Genomic DNA, 16,977 nt, shown 5'->3' on the forward strand with positions numbered 1-16,977 from the left:
CTGTATAAGTTAGGTGCAGAAAGAATGACTAAAACACCAAGTGCTCTTGGAACTGAAATTGTGAGCTGATATTTTGCTGTTAAGAGGAAATTGTTTTGATAACAGTCCATTTGACACTGCCTTATTGAACATGAAGTGCAAAGCAGGCCTAGAAATAAAACCAGCTTTGATGCTGAACAAATGAAACAGCCAAGGGGAGAAAAAAGAAAGATAGGGATTAAGGTTAAACTCATTCTTTCAATCCAATCTATGCCACAGACATAGTATTTAAATTAGAGAGAAACAAAACTCTATCAGAACCTTTGTACAATTTCTCTTAACGAACCCTAGAAGAACAAAGCCTGCTTAGGCTACTCTCGGGATTCCTGGAGACACGATTACACAGAGTCACATCTCTCTCCAACAAGAAGAAAGGTCAATAAAATCCTCAGGGTGTTTCAGCCCGAGCTGCAGTAACACCAGTATCGATCTAGCTTATGCACATAATCGCACTTGGTATTGGCATTAAGTGTATTACTGAAAAAAATGAAACAATGAAATCATTTTGCAATTTGCAGGAGATGATGAAGACCACACCTTCTGGAGAACATCAGTAGTGCATATCTGGATTTTACCCAAGACATGCGCAGTGGTCCTTAGCTGTACAAGTACTCTGGCTTCAGCCACGAGGTGGGCAGCGATAGTACAGACATACGACTTTCATCTACTGCTGGCAGCAACTATCAGGCCTGCTTGGCTGAAGAGGGAAGGATCGTATAGCTTTAGATGATGCACTCTCATGACCTAAAGGTCTAAATCTTTGCCAGCTTAAAGCTAAGGGTAAAAGGAGAGGCACCTTTCCAAGGCAATATCTCCCAAAAGCTTGCTGTTTTGCCTAACAGCGAGAAAATAAGCCCTGAAAACAGAAAATGCAAGAGGCTCAGTAAGAGCTGACATTTATTCAATGCTAATAGCTAAAGATTTACAGATACTGAACAGTAACCCTTTTCTCACCTAGAGAGACAGAAATGCATACCCACTGCTCCACAAGAAACAGCCCCTGCCCACTTCAGTACTTTTTCAGGCTGTATGGCAGACCTAGAACCGATTTGGCACCTGGAAATGGCGGGGAACTCCACACAGCAGAGCTTGTGCGCTTGAAGTAGCGCGGTTTGCTTTTGTAAAAGATGTCCTCCAGCTTGGGGCTTGCGATCACCCCAAAGACTGCGTCAATATTGGGAGGGTTGTAGTACTGGCGGATTACAGCTTGGCTAAGCTGATTCCCTGGAGAAACAAAAGGTTAAATTTTCATTAATTTTTTTAATCGAAATTGCTGTGTAGGCTGTTTGTATGCAATGTGTCCCTGCTCTCCTCATCTCTAATCACACCGAGATCTCAAATAGGAGAAATCCTGCAGTATTTGATGTTTTAAAGCACCCTGTTTAAGCCTAAAGCTTCAGCATAGATCACTTGGAGGGTGAATATTGCGTGTGCTGCATTCTGTCCAGGAACTAGAATAAGTTTGCAAGAGGCAAGGTTTCTCAGCTTTTGTTCCTGCAGATACTATTAGCTTCCCTGCAACTTCTTAGCTCCGCTGGGGTAGACTGAATATGAAATTATAGAACTGATTATTTCAGAACCAGAACAGCTGCCAGTCTGAGCCTACCCCATGACATCTGGCATTACTTTGCTTTTCAAAGATAAATCAATGTCAGGCAGGCTCAAGGCCAGAGCACTAGTTCATAATTACTCCATTCACACTGGCAAAATGACAATAGCAGCTCTGTTAAGGCAGTTTAAAAGAGTATTGTTCCCCAATATTGTCCCCTGAAGCTCCCCAAGTGAGAGAGAAGCCCTTGACTCAGCACTCCAGCCACACTGCTAGAGGTTAGTACTTTTAACTGCAGTGTGCAAGTAGGAGGAACTAGGCAAAATCTTGCACCAGGTCTTATTATCTGTTGGAGCAAAGCTGCAGTGGAGTTTTCTGGGGGCTCTCAGGACAGATTGCAACCTGCAAACACATACCAGTGGCCCAGGCAGGGACGGGCTTGCGAGGCTGGCTTTCGTCATCAGTAGAGTCATCACTGTTCAGATCCAGTCCATAGTTGTTTGGATTTATCGTGGGGGCCTTTGGCTCTTTCTGGGCCTGTGGAGTCATCTGGTATGAATTGCAAGCAGGTGAATTCTAGAAGACGAATATATTCCACAGACATTAGATGCAATAGCACTGCTACGCTTCCGAGTTGCAGCAAGACGCTTGTAGACCAGAATACCTCAATATTCCATCTCTTGCTTTACTGCATAATTGCAAAACCTGAAGTTTGGCAGTTCTAAAGTTTTGACCCAAGAACTTGACCCAAGTTCTAAAGTTTTGACCCAATTACAACTTTGCATTGCCTTCTCCTGTTTAATTAGGCTGCTTAATTGGCTATGTAGGGCATGAACAAGCCAGCAATACATGCATCTAATATAGATACAGCAGTTCCGTTCAATTCAAGCAAGGTTCAAATGGAGTTGTTACATCCTCAAAGCTGGAGACAAGTAATGTGTTTTAAATACTCTGCAACCAAACTTCTAGGCTTGTTTAATAATATTAAACTGAATATTACCTTGTAGAGAACATGCACATATCAGCTCAGGACAAACTGTACTGTAATTTTGATGGGAACAGCATGACTGAGGGAAATGCAAGTAATGAAGAAAAACTTAAAAATCCAAATTTCACCAGCCATGAAACATAAGTCAGTCCTTAACTAGAGGGACAAGTATCCCTAGAGAGCTGGAAACAGTTTTTCTTCCCCGTAGGAGGCTGCCTTCATGGCTTTGTGTCCATTAACATTAACTCATATTTCACTGGTTTTGCACTCAAAGATTAAAATACATAGCTCTGGAAGGAGATAAAGATCCATATATTTGTCTTCAACGTTCAAGACATGTACCTCACCTCCAGGATCTTCTCAAGTTCCATCGGTAGTGAGGCCCAAATGCAACACTATTCCACAGACTCTGCTGCCATCCTGTGGCCGTTTCCAACTTTGAACTTAAATAACACTTTCAGGGTCACTGCTGCCTGTGTGGTTCATCCAGTATTTAAAGAGCTTAGAAAGGCAAGGCAACTTTAACAGCCACTGCCTTATCCTGACAACTAGAAAACGCTGACAAATACTTGCCACTTCCCTTCCCTCCTTTTCACTCCGCAAAAGTCAATTAAATACTCAAGGCCACCAGGAGTCAACCTCAGGTAACCAGGAAAAATGTTTACAGAATCCCTTCATTATTGAAAAGGAATAAAAAAAGCAGAGGGTAAAACTGCCCATTGTAACAGCATGTCAGTGCTGGAATCAAAGTTCTCTGATGTCATCCCTTAAAGAAATTTCACCAGAGAGAGCAGAATTACCTCTTTGTTTTCTAGGTGCTGTGTTTGGGCTCTATCTTTAGCCCTTTGTTCCTCTGGCAGTTTCTTCTGTTCTTGCTCCTGCCTCTTCATCTCTGCTAGCCTCTGCTCCTCCTGCTGGCAAGCCAACATCACAAATGAATTAATCTTATGAACTAAGCTACACTGCTAATCCAGGGATCCATTTTTTTGATAAAAAAAGATATCTAAGCATCTAACTGCAAGTCTTTGTTACCCGTGATGCTAAGGAGCACTTTGAACACAGTGCAGACAGTGAACAAATGCAATGCAACAGTTCGAGCTTTCCTCACAAAGTGGCACAAACAAATTGACCTTCCCATTTAAGAGCATTAGTTGCCTTCCTCTGATAATGCAATAACCTCATGCTTTGAAAAACTTGCTGCTGACTTTATCTTTAGGATATAAACATCAGAAACCAGCTGACCATCTGCAGATGGAAAAGTCTGTGCTACTGACCTTAGCCTCTCTTTAGACTAATAAACAGTCTTTTTAGAGGCCAAGTCATCCCATGGTACAGTAACCATCCCAAACAGGTCAAAAGAATCTCACCCTGTGAATGCTTAGTTTTTCCTACTGGATCTAAAGGAAACCAAGAGGCTGCTAACTCAAACAGTAGACATCTAAAATCAAGTTAAATAAAGCCCACCCAGTCCTCACAGCAGGAGAAGTTGTACAGAGGTCTACCACCAGCTGCCTGTCAACTTCACGAAGCTAACTGACAGGGTGAGGAGCTTGGTGGGCATGCAGGGATCCCCACCAAGGAATTGAGCTCCCTGAAGGTAGCTGAACAACTGCTGTCAGCCTGCTAATACCACAGCTCTGCTAAGTGGAGTGACAATGATTTCAGGCAAACATTGGACAATTTCCAACTAACTATTCCAACCTTCTGTTCTTTCTCACAAATCATCTTGAAAGTGCAAGTCGTCCCAGATTTTATATAAACCAAAAAGCAACAGTCCAAATAGCAAAGGATTTGCTACCAATTCCCAACAATTACTGTGTGAAAATCCTTCAGAAGAGACATTCCAAAAGCTACCTGAACAACACCTGTGGGCTTTATCTCTGCTCTGGTGAAAATGCATGCTGCATGCTGCGTGTTAAGCAAAAACCTGAGCCTATCCAGCTGCAGTTGCTTTATTCAAATAGCATGGACTGCCAAGGCATCAAAAGTTCCCTCTGCAACACCACAAGCAAAAACGCCTGCTTAGTTAAGCTATGCTGGCATGACCGTTGCAGAAAATAACCTGGTAAAGTCTACAGTCTGTACTCGTGGTTCTGCTGAAGGTGGCACAAATGTAAAATTGAGATGTTGCTTCTGAAAAGTCTGGGATTAATTACTGTTTGATATCAAGAGAGGTACAGATACACCTGGGCACAGAAAGGGGGAAAAGCTGAAAACCTCACTTCAATTCAACGTGTGCATTTTCTGTCCTTTCTTCTTGCACTGCTGCCATCTAAAAAGAGCAAGCATACCTTCTGAAACGGACAGAGAACAGCACCTTTGGTTGGCTCAAGTTCAGAAGTACAGCAACTCACTCATCAGGGTTCTTAAGAGTTTCACAGCTCAGCTGCTCCTAACAGTAGCAGCTACTGAAGTCAGATCCATGTGGCTCTACCCATCTACAAAAAGAGAGTACGTACTTCTTTCTTCTCCCTTTCCTTGTGGAGCTGTTCTTTAGCAGCCAACACTTCCTTCTGCAGGCGAGCAGCCTTCTCCTGCTGTTCACGTAGCCTGAGAACCAAAGCAACAGACCATTACTCTCAAAACTACACAGGGGTACCCTCCCATCGAGTGCCTGCTGCAAACCCCTCTTTTTCTCACAGCTTTTCAAGGCACTCCCCGCCATACTTCCTACATTACTGAGCCCAGAATTTCTTCTTGGCTGCTCAGTACCCATGATGGCCCAGAGTTACGCTGACAGCACAAAGTAGCTCTTCACTGCTTGGGCCTTTCACTAGTGCCCTCTGTTCCTGCTTCTTTTCCAAGTCCCAGCACAGAACTTAGTACATAAATGGATATTGTCTTACTTTTCTGCCTGCATCCTCTCCTGTTCCTTCTTCCTCTCCAGCTCTCTCTCTGCAGCCAGCTGTTTCTCTCTCTCCTGTTCTGCCTGTCTCTGCTCAGCAACCTTCCTGGCACGTTCCTGCTCCTCTTCCTTCCTCTTCTGCATTAGCTCTTTGTGCCGACGTTCCTCCTCCTCCTGCTAAGCCCAACAAGGCAATTACTCACCTTACATTGTGCAGGAACAGGCTCCAGAATAACGAAGCAGGAACACGTTACTTGACCCAAGTCTCTAGCACCTATCACTACACAGCAGGGAAACAACTCAGGGCTAAAGTCCCAGTGTTTTCAAGGTAGGTGCATCATCTCTCTAGCTGTTTCAATGCTGGCCTTTCCCTGCCCACAATACACCCCAAAGCACCTAATGGCCACCATGCTCTGGATCTCTGAGAGACAGGTTTAACTGAGAGATTTTAATATTTGCCGATCCACAAATTAAGGTCTTCAGTAAGAATCTGTCCAGAACTGCAGAAGAAATGTGGGTCACAACCATCACTAACAGCTTACAGCATATCGCAAGAGGAAGCAGGAAGCACAACGTTGCAGAGAGCTTTAAGGACAAAGCCTCTCTGCTACACTAATTTTCACTCAGTTGGTTCGTGTTAGTACTCCCGCTGGATTCCTTGGTTACAAAGACTGTGGCAGACTGCGGCCATCCTAATTGCATGCAGGATGATAGGATGGGCTCCAGCACAGACCTGCTGTAGTGCTTTTTGTTTTCTGGCCTCTTCATCATGCCTGCGCCGGGCCTCTGCTTCTTCCATTTTCTTGGCAGCTGCTTTCTTTTTGATCTTCTCTTCTGCCAACCTTTCTTCCCGCACCTAAGACACACACAGAGCTAGCTGAATACTTAAGACTCAGATGGGACAGTTCTCTGTGCATGTGAAATATCATAGCAGTAAGTCTCAAAGACGCAGAGCTCCCACCCTCTCATGGGGCAAAAGCTTCCTTTTTTGCCACCAGGAGCCAATGGGACCTGTGCTTTATTTTAAAAAGGTAATATTTAGGGAAATTACTTTCTTTTACATCTCCACGGGAAGAGCTGATCCTATTCTGGTATTTATACATCTAATACCACAAAAGCCATCAGAATATATTCTCAGAAGCATGAAATAAGAAAAGCAGATGGAGATAATTAAAGCAGACAAATGACTGCTATGGTCACGTGCAAATTGTCTGAAAGTCTCAGATACAAGAAAGGGTCTGGAGGAAGTATGTTTATTTTCACCTCGTCATCTATTAGTCAGATGGGAGGGGTCTCAGGGCCATTAGGCTGGCTTTATCTACTTGAAGTTCTTCTCCCATCTGACTAACAGAGCCTTAATAAAGCCCATTTAGATCCGTAATTCTGGAAAATAAGGGTTTTCATCTGCCATTTGCTGTAACCAAGAGAAAGGCAGTCACTCAGAATCACCAAGCTTCTGGAAAGTTCTTTATGCAACTGCACTCCATTTTCTCTAGATTTCAAGCAGCCTCAGTTCCTCTCTTTCTGGAAGGCACACTTGCGTGGCATCATCCACCTCAGCAGATTATTTATTCTCCCTAGAGGTATATTGGGCCTTACCTTCTCAGTCTTCTCATCAAACAGAGCTATCTTCTGCTCAATGCGCCTTTTCCTCTCTTCCTCTATTTGCTCTGCCCGTTCCCGAGCTTGCAGCACTTTGCGCAGGCGCTCCTCACGCTTCCTATAGGACACAGGGCAACTTAATCATTGTAGTCCAGCTAGATGAGTTCCTTACAACTCAAATACAAGGCCAAGAGACACAGCTCTGGGGCAGCATGAAATTCAGTGAACCAAATACACCGTTCATTCAAACATTAGCAATATTTTAAGCTCCATTTGAGACAGAGGGCTTAAGATGAAAAGCTGAAGAAGCAGTCAGCTAGGATAGTTAACTATTTATTAGCATTCTAGGTAGATACTCTGAGAACAAATACTGTCTTTGAGGTGTGAGAGCAAGCCGACAAGAACTTTTGCTGCATGTATGGACTCTGCAAGATAAAAAGCCTAGATATAGGGACCTACAGGTGCAGAGAGAGCAGTCCAGACAAGGCAGAAAGCATATACTCACAGCTTTGCCTCTTCTAGTCGCCGTTTCTTTTCTTCCTCCAGTTTTTGTTTTCTCAGCTGCTCAGCTTCTTGCTTTTTCCTCAGAGTCTCTAGCTTCTGTCTCTCCTTTTCCTGAGGTGGATTGAAATGTGATTATACCACCTGCCAGGGCTTCTTTCTACCTCAACTTGCTCAGGGTAAGTAAGGGCCCAGAGATAACACCCAGGAATGGTAACGACCCTGGAACAGAGCTCAGGTAGCCTGTGATGTGGTCATGGATGTCTGGGAACAGATGCGATGGAAAAAAAGGCAGTGGTGTTAATCTTAGAGTGCAAGAGAAGAAGCTGGGAAGTTGAAACAGAAGCATCAGCTCTTGAAGTCCAGGCAGCTTCCACAGAGACTGCAGACAGACACTGTGATTTTTGTTGGTAAAAAGAACGAAAAATAGCAGTGCTAATGCTTGGCAATGATACTAACTTCCTGCTGCGAGCACAGGGGACAGATGGTGCTCTAGGAAACACCTTGCTTGCTTCAACTCAGAGCTCCCACTGGCAGCTTTGCTTCCCACAAAGCTTTATCTCATGGTAAACCACCACCATTTAGACAAGAGTGCTTACAGCTTGTTTCAAGCACACAGTCAGCCCCATATGTGATCTAGACAGAAATGCAGGGCATTTTTCTCATTTTTCTAAACAGTCCAGCTAACTCAGCCTAAGTATACTGTCAATTAGAAGAACAAGGTCCAGCCATCACTACAGTCACAGCAAACAGATTAAGATAAACTAATTTAATGCCAGATTTGATACTGCAGATGCCTAATTATGACAGGCCTGGTCTTAGTACAAACCCATCGATAAGCACAGTGAAATATTCAAGTGATTACCTTATGCTGGGCTCCATGTTGTAAATGATTGGTGTTATTAGTATCCAAACTGGCTAATTTAAAACTAACAATGATATCTTATTGCTCTGGTGCTATTTAGTTATGTTTATTCCCGACCTGGAAAAAGTCCTGAGGGGAAGTTGCCCGCACTGGAATGAAACCTAAAATACAACATTCAATGAACTGACAGCAACAAAGCATGTACTAAGACAACTCTTTTCTCATCATATTAGCTCCTTTGCCAATACAGACACCAACATCAGCATGAAGCTTGAATCCTTCGCTATTTCCTAATGATAGGCTTCTCCTATCTGCTGGAGTACAGTAAGACTGTCTAAGCAGTACAACCGTGACAGCTTTAAGCAATACAAAGAAGTTCTGATGTTATGTTGCCAGATATAAGCTAGATGCACGGAAACCAGTTTCTGCAGTATACCCTCCTCTCCCTCCCCACTCTCCTGCAAGTGAAAACAAGCCGTAAAATCACCTTATTTTGCAGGCAAGTTGTTGGGTATTAGAAGTATGAGCAATCTATGCTCGGCCTGCCAGCTTCTAGCATGTCCCTAGGTGCATCCATGAAGCTACACCCTTGTACTTGCCTGATGCTGTCAGAGCACTATTCTGGAATAGGAACTACAGCACACTGATTGAAACCTGCTTTTCCTTGAACACTGACTTCTCTTCTCAGTTAAATACCAAATCTAAATGCAGATCAGGTGAGAGTGAGGGCTGCTCATCAGTGATGCAGGTAGTATTCCTACTGCAAGTCCAGCCCATGTAAGTAAATGATCATGATTTATGACCAAACTCTCCTGTGTAAGCAGAACACAGGGAAAACCAACTCCCTTTGGAAATCTAGAACCAGATCTTCTCAATCCCGTCCACCCAAACAACTACTCTCTTTGGGGTACAGGAGCTTTCCCTGTGATGCTGTAAACTTCACTGTGGCATTGCATAGGTAGAGGCATCTGCCTGCAAACAGCAGTGTGTTGTTTGTCTTTGCTGGTTGCAACAATTACACTACATTGATATTGATGCCTGTTAGATTTGGACACTGGCATGGTTGGATTTAAGAGGCATTTGCTCAGATCTCACTCACTACAAAAGTCCTAGAAAGGAGACTTTGGATGTGCAGACTTCAGTTATATTTATACCTCAACTGCAGTATTCAAAATCCCCTTGATTTTCGTTTCCCAGTTTTCCTTCCCAACTGTTACTTGCTAATACCACAGGGCAATGCTACAGTAATAAAGCTTAGACTCCAAACTAGAGCTCTTTAGGAAGCTGACTAATCACAATTTTATTTAGTTTATGTAAATATAAACAGACAGCTTAAAGTTACTTCTTAGTCTAATATGGGTTGAAAAGTTTCTTTCGCATCTGTGCTTTAACTTAGACACTCATCAGACCATCATGTACGAGCTTACAACAGCCTCGTCTTACCTTGGGATCAGATTGGAGAGGAGTGTTGTACCTGATAAAAGATTTTATTACTCCGTTTCTCCCCACAGAGCTTGGCGTCATGAGGAGCTGGTTCTTCTGCACAGTGTGCAAAAATGTTTTGAAAGGACGTACAACCTGTGAGAGGAATGCCAAAAACAATCCTCAGGAGTGTGAATAAGAAACAAGTCTTGGTGAAGTACATCAGCGTTACAAGGATCTTACTTTGCTGGCTGGAAAGGTAGGGGATGGGGTCTTTCTTCTTGGAGGAGAAAGCCCTCCATCTTCTGCTTGCTGATTGTCATAGCGTTCATCCACAGCTCTTTTGTAACTTGGCTTTCTCCTGTGAGAAAAATGTAGTTCCATCATACATGGCAAATCCTCCTGATTGTCTCAAAGTCAGGTTTAGAAAAGGTCATAAAAATATCCTAGCTTAAAAGATATTTCATCGTGTATACACAAGTAGATATCCAATAAAAAATTTCTAATGTGATAGAAGATACAAATTAAATCCTCTTTTCGTAGAGGCAGAGAAAACTTACTGCAAAAGTTTCATAGTCACAAAGCACTGAAGCCATTTAACAATGTTTCAGTGTGGAACCTGCTTTGAACCGGACTGCAGATCTCCAGAGGCATCTTCCAACGGGAATGATTCTACAAACATACCTGGCACTCTGGGGTGGTTCCTGGGTCTCCCCGTTCTTATTTAAGTTGTTTTCTGAAAGAAAACATAGTTACACAATTAGTTCTAGCAGAAGAAAAATCCCTTCCAACACAGCTTTGAAAGCAGACAACAGATTTAGCAGCTTACTAAATAGTAAAAAAAGCTGCCATGAATTATGCACAGCAGGACCTTTCTTGCTTTCAGCAAGCAATCACACAGCACCATTCAAACCTAGAAATACAAAATAAGGCATCACTGTCTAAAGTAATCTGTGGTATGCAGTTTGCACTAATGCAATGCTATTGTGTTGTGCACAGATACAGAGCAACTGCTCGCTTCAGAAATGGGGTTCAACTAGGCCTGCCGTAACCTGGAGAACATGCATCCCTCCATCTTCATTTCCATGCGCTTCCCAGGATGGAAAATAACTCCAGCACAGAATTTCCTAACTGCTAATCTCTTGAAACAAATCCTCGCTTGTCAAAGATTAGATTAGTCTTTCAAACTGGGCTCTCAAATCAACGAGCCAATCTTTCAAACTTCCCAGTCAGCCTCCCAACAAAGTGACGACTTTTTAAAAATTCTGCCACAAATCCTCTGGAAGCTACCGTTGTTGCTCGTCTCCTGCGGCTGTTTGTTTCTGCTGACAGTTCGAGAGCGAAGTGACATTTGCGGATTCTGTAGGAAAAGCAAATGGGTTTCAGCACAATTCTCACACAGAAACAGCCAATTACTGTTTCAAATCATGATGTCGTTCTGACACGGACACTGTCTGCAGTATTACCAGAGAATGCAAAACCGCACTACTGTACTATTATAAAGTATTGGTGTCAGTATCCAGAGTGAAGTCCTAACCTCTAGTTGTGAAAAATACCTCGGGATACCATCTTGGTAAATTCCTTGATGTCATGTCATCACTAGAAGCACAGACATTAACAGAACACAAGTATCTGCAATGAGGGATTGACTGCTTAAACTGAACAAACACATAAACTATTAAGGACAAGCATTTCAAGTTGGAAATCTGTTTATGCTTGCTGGACTGGCAAAGAGTCAGGCAGCGCTCATGTTACTTAGCAGTGATGAATGGACAAACAGGGAGACAGCAAAGACTAAGAGCTCATTTCCTTGATTTATCTGTTTCTATTATCAATGTGATATGCAATGCTATTTGCCGCCTTTGCACTTACACTGATACAAAATTCTGTTGTGATAATGCTTTTATATGCCTGTGAGAGAGCAGGCAATGGCTTTTGAAATCTGCACTCTGCTAGCAATACAAGCATTAACTCCATTCCCCAAACCCGCGTTGGCCAGCATGTAGGCTGGCAGACACAAAGGAGTTGGGAAGGGAGGAAAAAAGAAGTATGGAAACTTTATCTGCCTCAAATGCTTCTGTAGAGTCTTATCATAAGGCTAGGTATAGGAAGCATCTTGTAGCACAACAGAAGGACTTAGATCTAACTAATTCGAGATCAGGCCTGAAAAGAATCTGACCTTTAAGTAACAGCATGCATACAGGTACTGTCTTTATATGTTCCTATAGACAAATACATTTTCTGGTTTGAGAAGGCATTTTCACCCCATTTTCACGCTGCTCACAGCTCCCAGAGGAAGTCTCTGGCAGAAACCAAACCACGTTTCGTTTGCCGAAAAAACTGCTGATAGATAGATAGGGTAAGGTAACATAGGCTAAAAATGGGACAGGCTACAAGGTCCCACTGCCAACAGCAGTGGTATAGAAATAAAAGATGAGGGTCAAGAATAGATCAAATACACTACATGGACTAGACTGTATTTATAAATTCATCAGGGTACAGAAACAAAAGATACGAGTCCTCTATTCACAGATCTGCAAAGCATTCTGTTCATTTTTCTCTTCTCCCCATTTTCCCTTTAAGCTTTTCTTCAATTGCAATTCAGGCAAGCTAAAAATCCAGAGGCACTAGAAAAACTGAGTTTATTTGAACTTCTGCAGATCTACTGACAAGCACAGCCATAAAAGCATGTATAAGCCTGTCCTTGCTTACAGAAGCGCTTAAGGCCACACAGCTCCAACTCCATTAATTCAGTCTTTGCTTAATGAAAATTATTCTGGCCAAAACACTGACATAATCCTGGGATTTCTTCCTCAGGAGGGCAGCGAGAATTGTGGAGGGATATGTTTTGACCTGAATGATATTTACAAATTTCTGTGGTTGTCTTAAGACAAACTGACAAGCTTTGAATAATCTGCAGGACTAACAAAAAGGTCAAAAGAAGCTTTAAAAATACAGAAATAGTAATAGCATACAAACTCTGTCCAACTGAAAAAAACTTCCCTGAATTATAAGAATGTTATTTACCTCTATAGATTCAGGACTGAATTTTCATACAACTGATCTCTAGCAAGAGGCTAAGAAACAAAAGCCAGAAAGCAGGAATCGACTCTGAATGCCAGCGATACCAAGGTCGGTATTCAGCACTGGTGTGCATCAACCCATCATCTACATTTAAATATATTTATGCAAAATGACAGAGAGAATGCTATTTTCTAGTCAAAGCTAGCCTTGGCTTTGAATGCATCTGAGATTGTAACACCATACTGACAGAATACCTCTGCTTGCATCCAAAATAAGCCTTGGATCACATGCGCTCATTTCCCAAATAAAATGCACTGGGTTTTGTTTTGCCGATTTTGGAATATTGTGCTTAAAACAGACTTGGCGAACTCAGACTTTCTCTAGTCTGTGTATTGGAACCAGGGAGGGTATGGACAGGCTCATGAACGTACGCAAGCTGAGTGCTCTACGCCTTCTTTATTCAAGCACTATGCAGCAGGTTGATTGAGTCTGACAATCTGTGGCCAGAGCTCCCTCATTCCCCAATAACAAATGAGAGGTGTATTCAACACATGGTGCTCACAAGGCCATACGAACAGAAATGCTTTTAATCTCTGTTCAAATCTTACCAACTTGGAGGGGGTACAAGGTCCAGGAGGAGGCCTAGAGGAAATAAAAACAAAAAAGAAAAAAGGCAGCCATGTTTAATAACATCAAGGAAACTGGGAAGCCACTTGCTATCTGCAAGCTGTGCATTTTATACTTAGAATGTCACCATAAAAAAATCCTCTAAGCAGGATATTAAGGATAAAGAAATATCTTAAAGTAGTCTCACCCAGTTTTGAGAACTGTTTCTTCATCCTCTGGCACCTCTCCAGAGCTGGAGACTGCAGGAAAAGAAAAAAATGCGAGAGCTGTAACATACAGGTGCAGGCCAAGACTCTTTGTAGGAGTGAAGTTCACTCAAGACTGCTGTAGAGGCATTTGCTCTGCCTCCTGGGTTACTGCCTACGATTCAAACGCATGCTGCTACAAGTAAGGGCAGCTGAATATACCTAAGTAGCACTAGAGAAAATGCTGCCTGCAATTTTAATATAAGAAAACAGATGTTTTCAATTATAGATGAGTTCAAAGTGATATTCAATGAACTTACATTAAGAGTGACTAGGTTTGGGCTAGACTCATATTGCAGGGCCATGTCCAGATATTAGCAGTGGTTAAAACCAGCATTATTTACAGTCAGAGTGCTGCTTCCTGCTAAGCATTCCAGCTGGCTCAACGGTAGCTCGCTTTTAAGTACCAGCGCAGCCGGAAACTGCTGTTAATAATTAAGAAGGTGATGCAGCTTCAGCCTGAGTGGAGTACACAAGGGCAGACTTCGCATAGTCAGGGTGTGTGAGCATGCAGTCTGCTCCCATACTTCCACTGCAGATGTTATCAAAGGAAGCACAAACACATGTGCTGTACACATATTCAGCGCAAGATCTGATGCATCAGAGACACAGCAGACACACTCTGCAGTCGATTAAGGTGCTTTGGGCTTTCAAGCATTAACAAGCTCACCTGGATCTGCCCGAAACATCTCAGTTCCTCTCCTTACACCCGGAAATATTGACAAGGCAGAAGAACAATCATGTCAAGTAGTGCAGAGGGAAGAAATAAAGCCTCCCTTAAACCTCCCAGGTAATCCAGATCTGGACAATACAGACTGATCATTTAAACTGGGTAAATAAAGCTACTTCAGTGCCTCTTCAAAATTACAGACGAGAAGACTCCCCTGCAGTTTCATTTTTTACCGAGGGAGCCCTCAACACTGTGCTTAGAAGAACTCCACACTACCCTGTACTGGGGACTGCAATGCTCTGGTTCTGCAAGAACATTCAATCAGAACAGTTAAATTGGTATGGAAAAAAACCACTACAGTGCTTATCCAGATATATCCTTCTACAGCAAAAACGGGGTAACTCTTCAAGAAAAGTCAATTTTATACAGCACAAATCCCACGTAGCTAGAACACTGCAGATGAACACATTACAGTAACGTTATTTCAGCTGTATTATTAGTTCTCCCTCCAAAAAAAGAAACATGCCATGCGAAAGAGCCAATCTCTCCTCAACATCAAATTGCGTGGAAGAGGTTCTCTTGCATCACCTGCATTTCAGGAGCCATTTACTAGTCCACAACTTATTAGCCACTTCTTTCCCTCAGCTTGAAAAAAGAGGTTATATCCATCACTTTGTTCTCCTGCACTAAATCAAATGCTTGCGTTCCAATAGCTCGGAAGAACATTTAAATCAGTTTGTCTTTCACTGAGACCTGCCTCTGTTGCAAACTGTAAAAGTCTGGAAGACTTTTAATAAATTTACAAAGTTCAGCCTCAAAATCCCCTTCTCAAAAAAGAAGCTCTAGAACTAGCAGCCAGATTCTGTTTAAAGAGCGGTGAATTTGTGGTAGCTACCTCATTTCCCAGAAAACAGGCAAGCCTTTGTGAGAGTCCATAACCTTCTTCAGCAGCCACCAGCAGCAGCAAAGTCCGTTTGCCAGCTCCCTCCAACTTTGCAAGCTGCCACCACAGAAACTCAGAAGACATTAAGGCTGTTCTCCCAGTTGATTCATAAGGCTGAATTCATAGGCCACGAACTAGCACAGTTACCTGGGTTTCTCTATTCACACAGGTCTCTAGAAAGCCAGTTAGAACATCCATGCTAAATTGCAGCTTCTCTAGCCTAGGAGGATCAGCTGCTGCACCCAAACTGAAGAACTAGCCCCATAACACTGTTTTCCTTCAGCAGCGAAAAGCAGTAGATCAATAACAAGAGCAGAAATCGTGACATTCAAACTTACCATCCATGCAACTGGAGGACACAGATGACTTTCGAGCTGCCTTCCTCTTGACCATTGTCCTGGTGATAGATTTTCGGATCATACTTTGCCTTTTGCTGGCTAGTGAGTATTTCTCTGCCAAGGAGGTTCTGCGAGTCATGGAAGTTTTACCCATCAGACTTCTGCGCACCGAGCGACGACTGAGCCTAGAGCCTGTCGGAGTCCCTGGGCTATCCCTTACGCACTGGGAAGGCTCCTTATCAGACCCCTCTTGTACCTGAGCAGAGTCATCTACCTCCTCCAGCCTAGGCTCTTCACTTAAAATGACTGTAATATTAGCTGCCTGTGCTGTCTCCAGCTTAGATGCAGCCTCGCTTTCTCCTGCATCGTTTGCCTCGTGGGTATGAGGAACCATCAGCTCAGAGGCTGCAGGCACAGGCGGCAATTTGGCAGCCCTGCTTTCCTCAGGAGAACCATCACCTGAGCTCAGGAGGATGGTCGTGGAGAGCTTCTCTGCTGGTTTAGATGCACTCTTCTGGAGGTGTTTCTCAGTGCTAATGACATCAGCTTCTACTAAGGGAACCTTCCCTTCTACTTGCTGGACAGGAGGGGTCTCAGGAAGGACCTCTGAGCTTTTAGCAGATGTTGCAGCCTGGGATCTTGTCACATGTTGAGGTGGAGAGACTTCTTTGGCCTCAGCCCTGATTAGTTCCAGGTTTTCTTTATTTCGGAGTCGTTGAGAATATCGCGTGGAGGGTACCAGTTTGAGGCTGCTATTCCTCCTTCTAGATAATCTGACAATAGAAACGGTGCGTTAGGCTGGAACTGGATTCAGCAATAGACTGAAGCCCTCCTATGCATAAACGAGAACACGCAGAGAAACAAAGCTAAAACGTCTGGGACGAGCCCCTCTAAAAACGAGGGGGCTAACGCAGAAAGTAACTGACGTACGTAACCGCTTTAGAGTGGAAGAAAGAACGACAGAAAGAAACGCGGAGATACAAGATGGAACCGAGTGACAAAAAGCAGTGCTTTTCATGAGATCCGCGGTGTCATAACGTTTTTAGGCCACTAGGCTGAGACAGCTCCGGAGCATGGCGCCTAACCGGCCCTTTAACGTGAGGATGAAGGAGGGAACACCGCGGGACTCGCTGTAGGGAGGAGATGACCTTCGTGCGACCCTTTGCAGTGCATTTCTTCGGCTTCCCACGAGCTCCTTGCCCTCCCCAGGCTCCAAGGGAAGCCTACCTCACCTTCAGCCTACCGGTCCCCTCCCAGGCGGCACTTCCCGGCTTCCAGCTCCCCCGGCCTCCAGCCCCTCCTCACGGGAGGGCCCCGGC

The 16,977-nt window shown here is 43.5% G+C and overlaps 1 protein-coding gene across 1 annotated transcript; it reads right to left on the reverse strand.

The window, feature by feature from the left end:
• Positions 1-723: 723 nt before the first annotated feature.
• Positions 724-16,431, reverse strand: INCENP (inner centromere protein antigens 135/155kDa; the record flags this gene model as incomplete). Its single annotated transcript, XM_009578812.1, has 15 exons — positions 724-1,263; positions 2,005-2,164; positions 3,377-3,490; positions 5,036-5,126; positions 5,423-5,595; positions 6,155-6,277; positions 7,021-7,141; positions 7,529-7,638; positions 9,833-9,967; positions 10,055-10,172; positions 10,496-10,547; positions 11,102-11,171; positions 13,444-13,477; positions 13,650-13,701; positions 15,659-16,431. Coding segments are annotated over 15 exons (2,341 nt in total), but the record flags the coding sequence as incomplete, so codon positions are not given.
• Between the last annotated feature and the right edge of the window lie 546 nt (positions 16,432-16,977).

This window comes from Fulmarus glacialis, unplaced genomic scaffold (genome assembly GCF_000690835.1).
Source record: "Fulmarus glacialis isolate BGI_N327 unplaced genomic scaffold, ASM69083v1 scaffold15155, whole genome shotgun sequence".
NCBI classification, from domain to species: Eukaryota; Metazoa; Chordata; class Aves; order Procellariiformes; family Procellariidae; genus Fulmarus; species Fulmarus glacialis.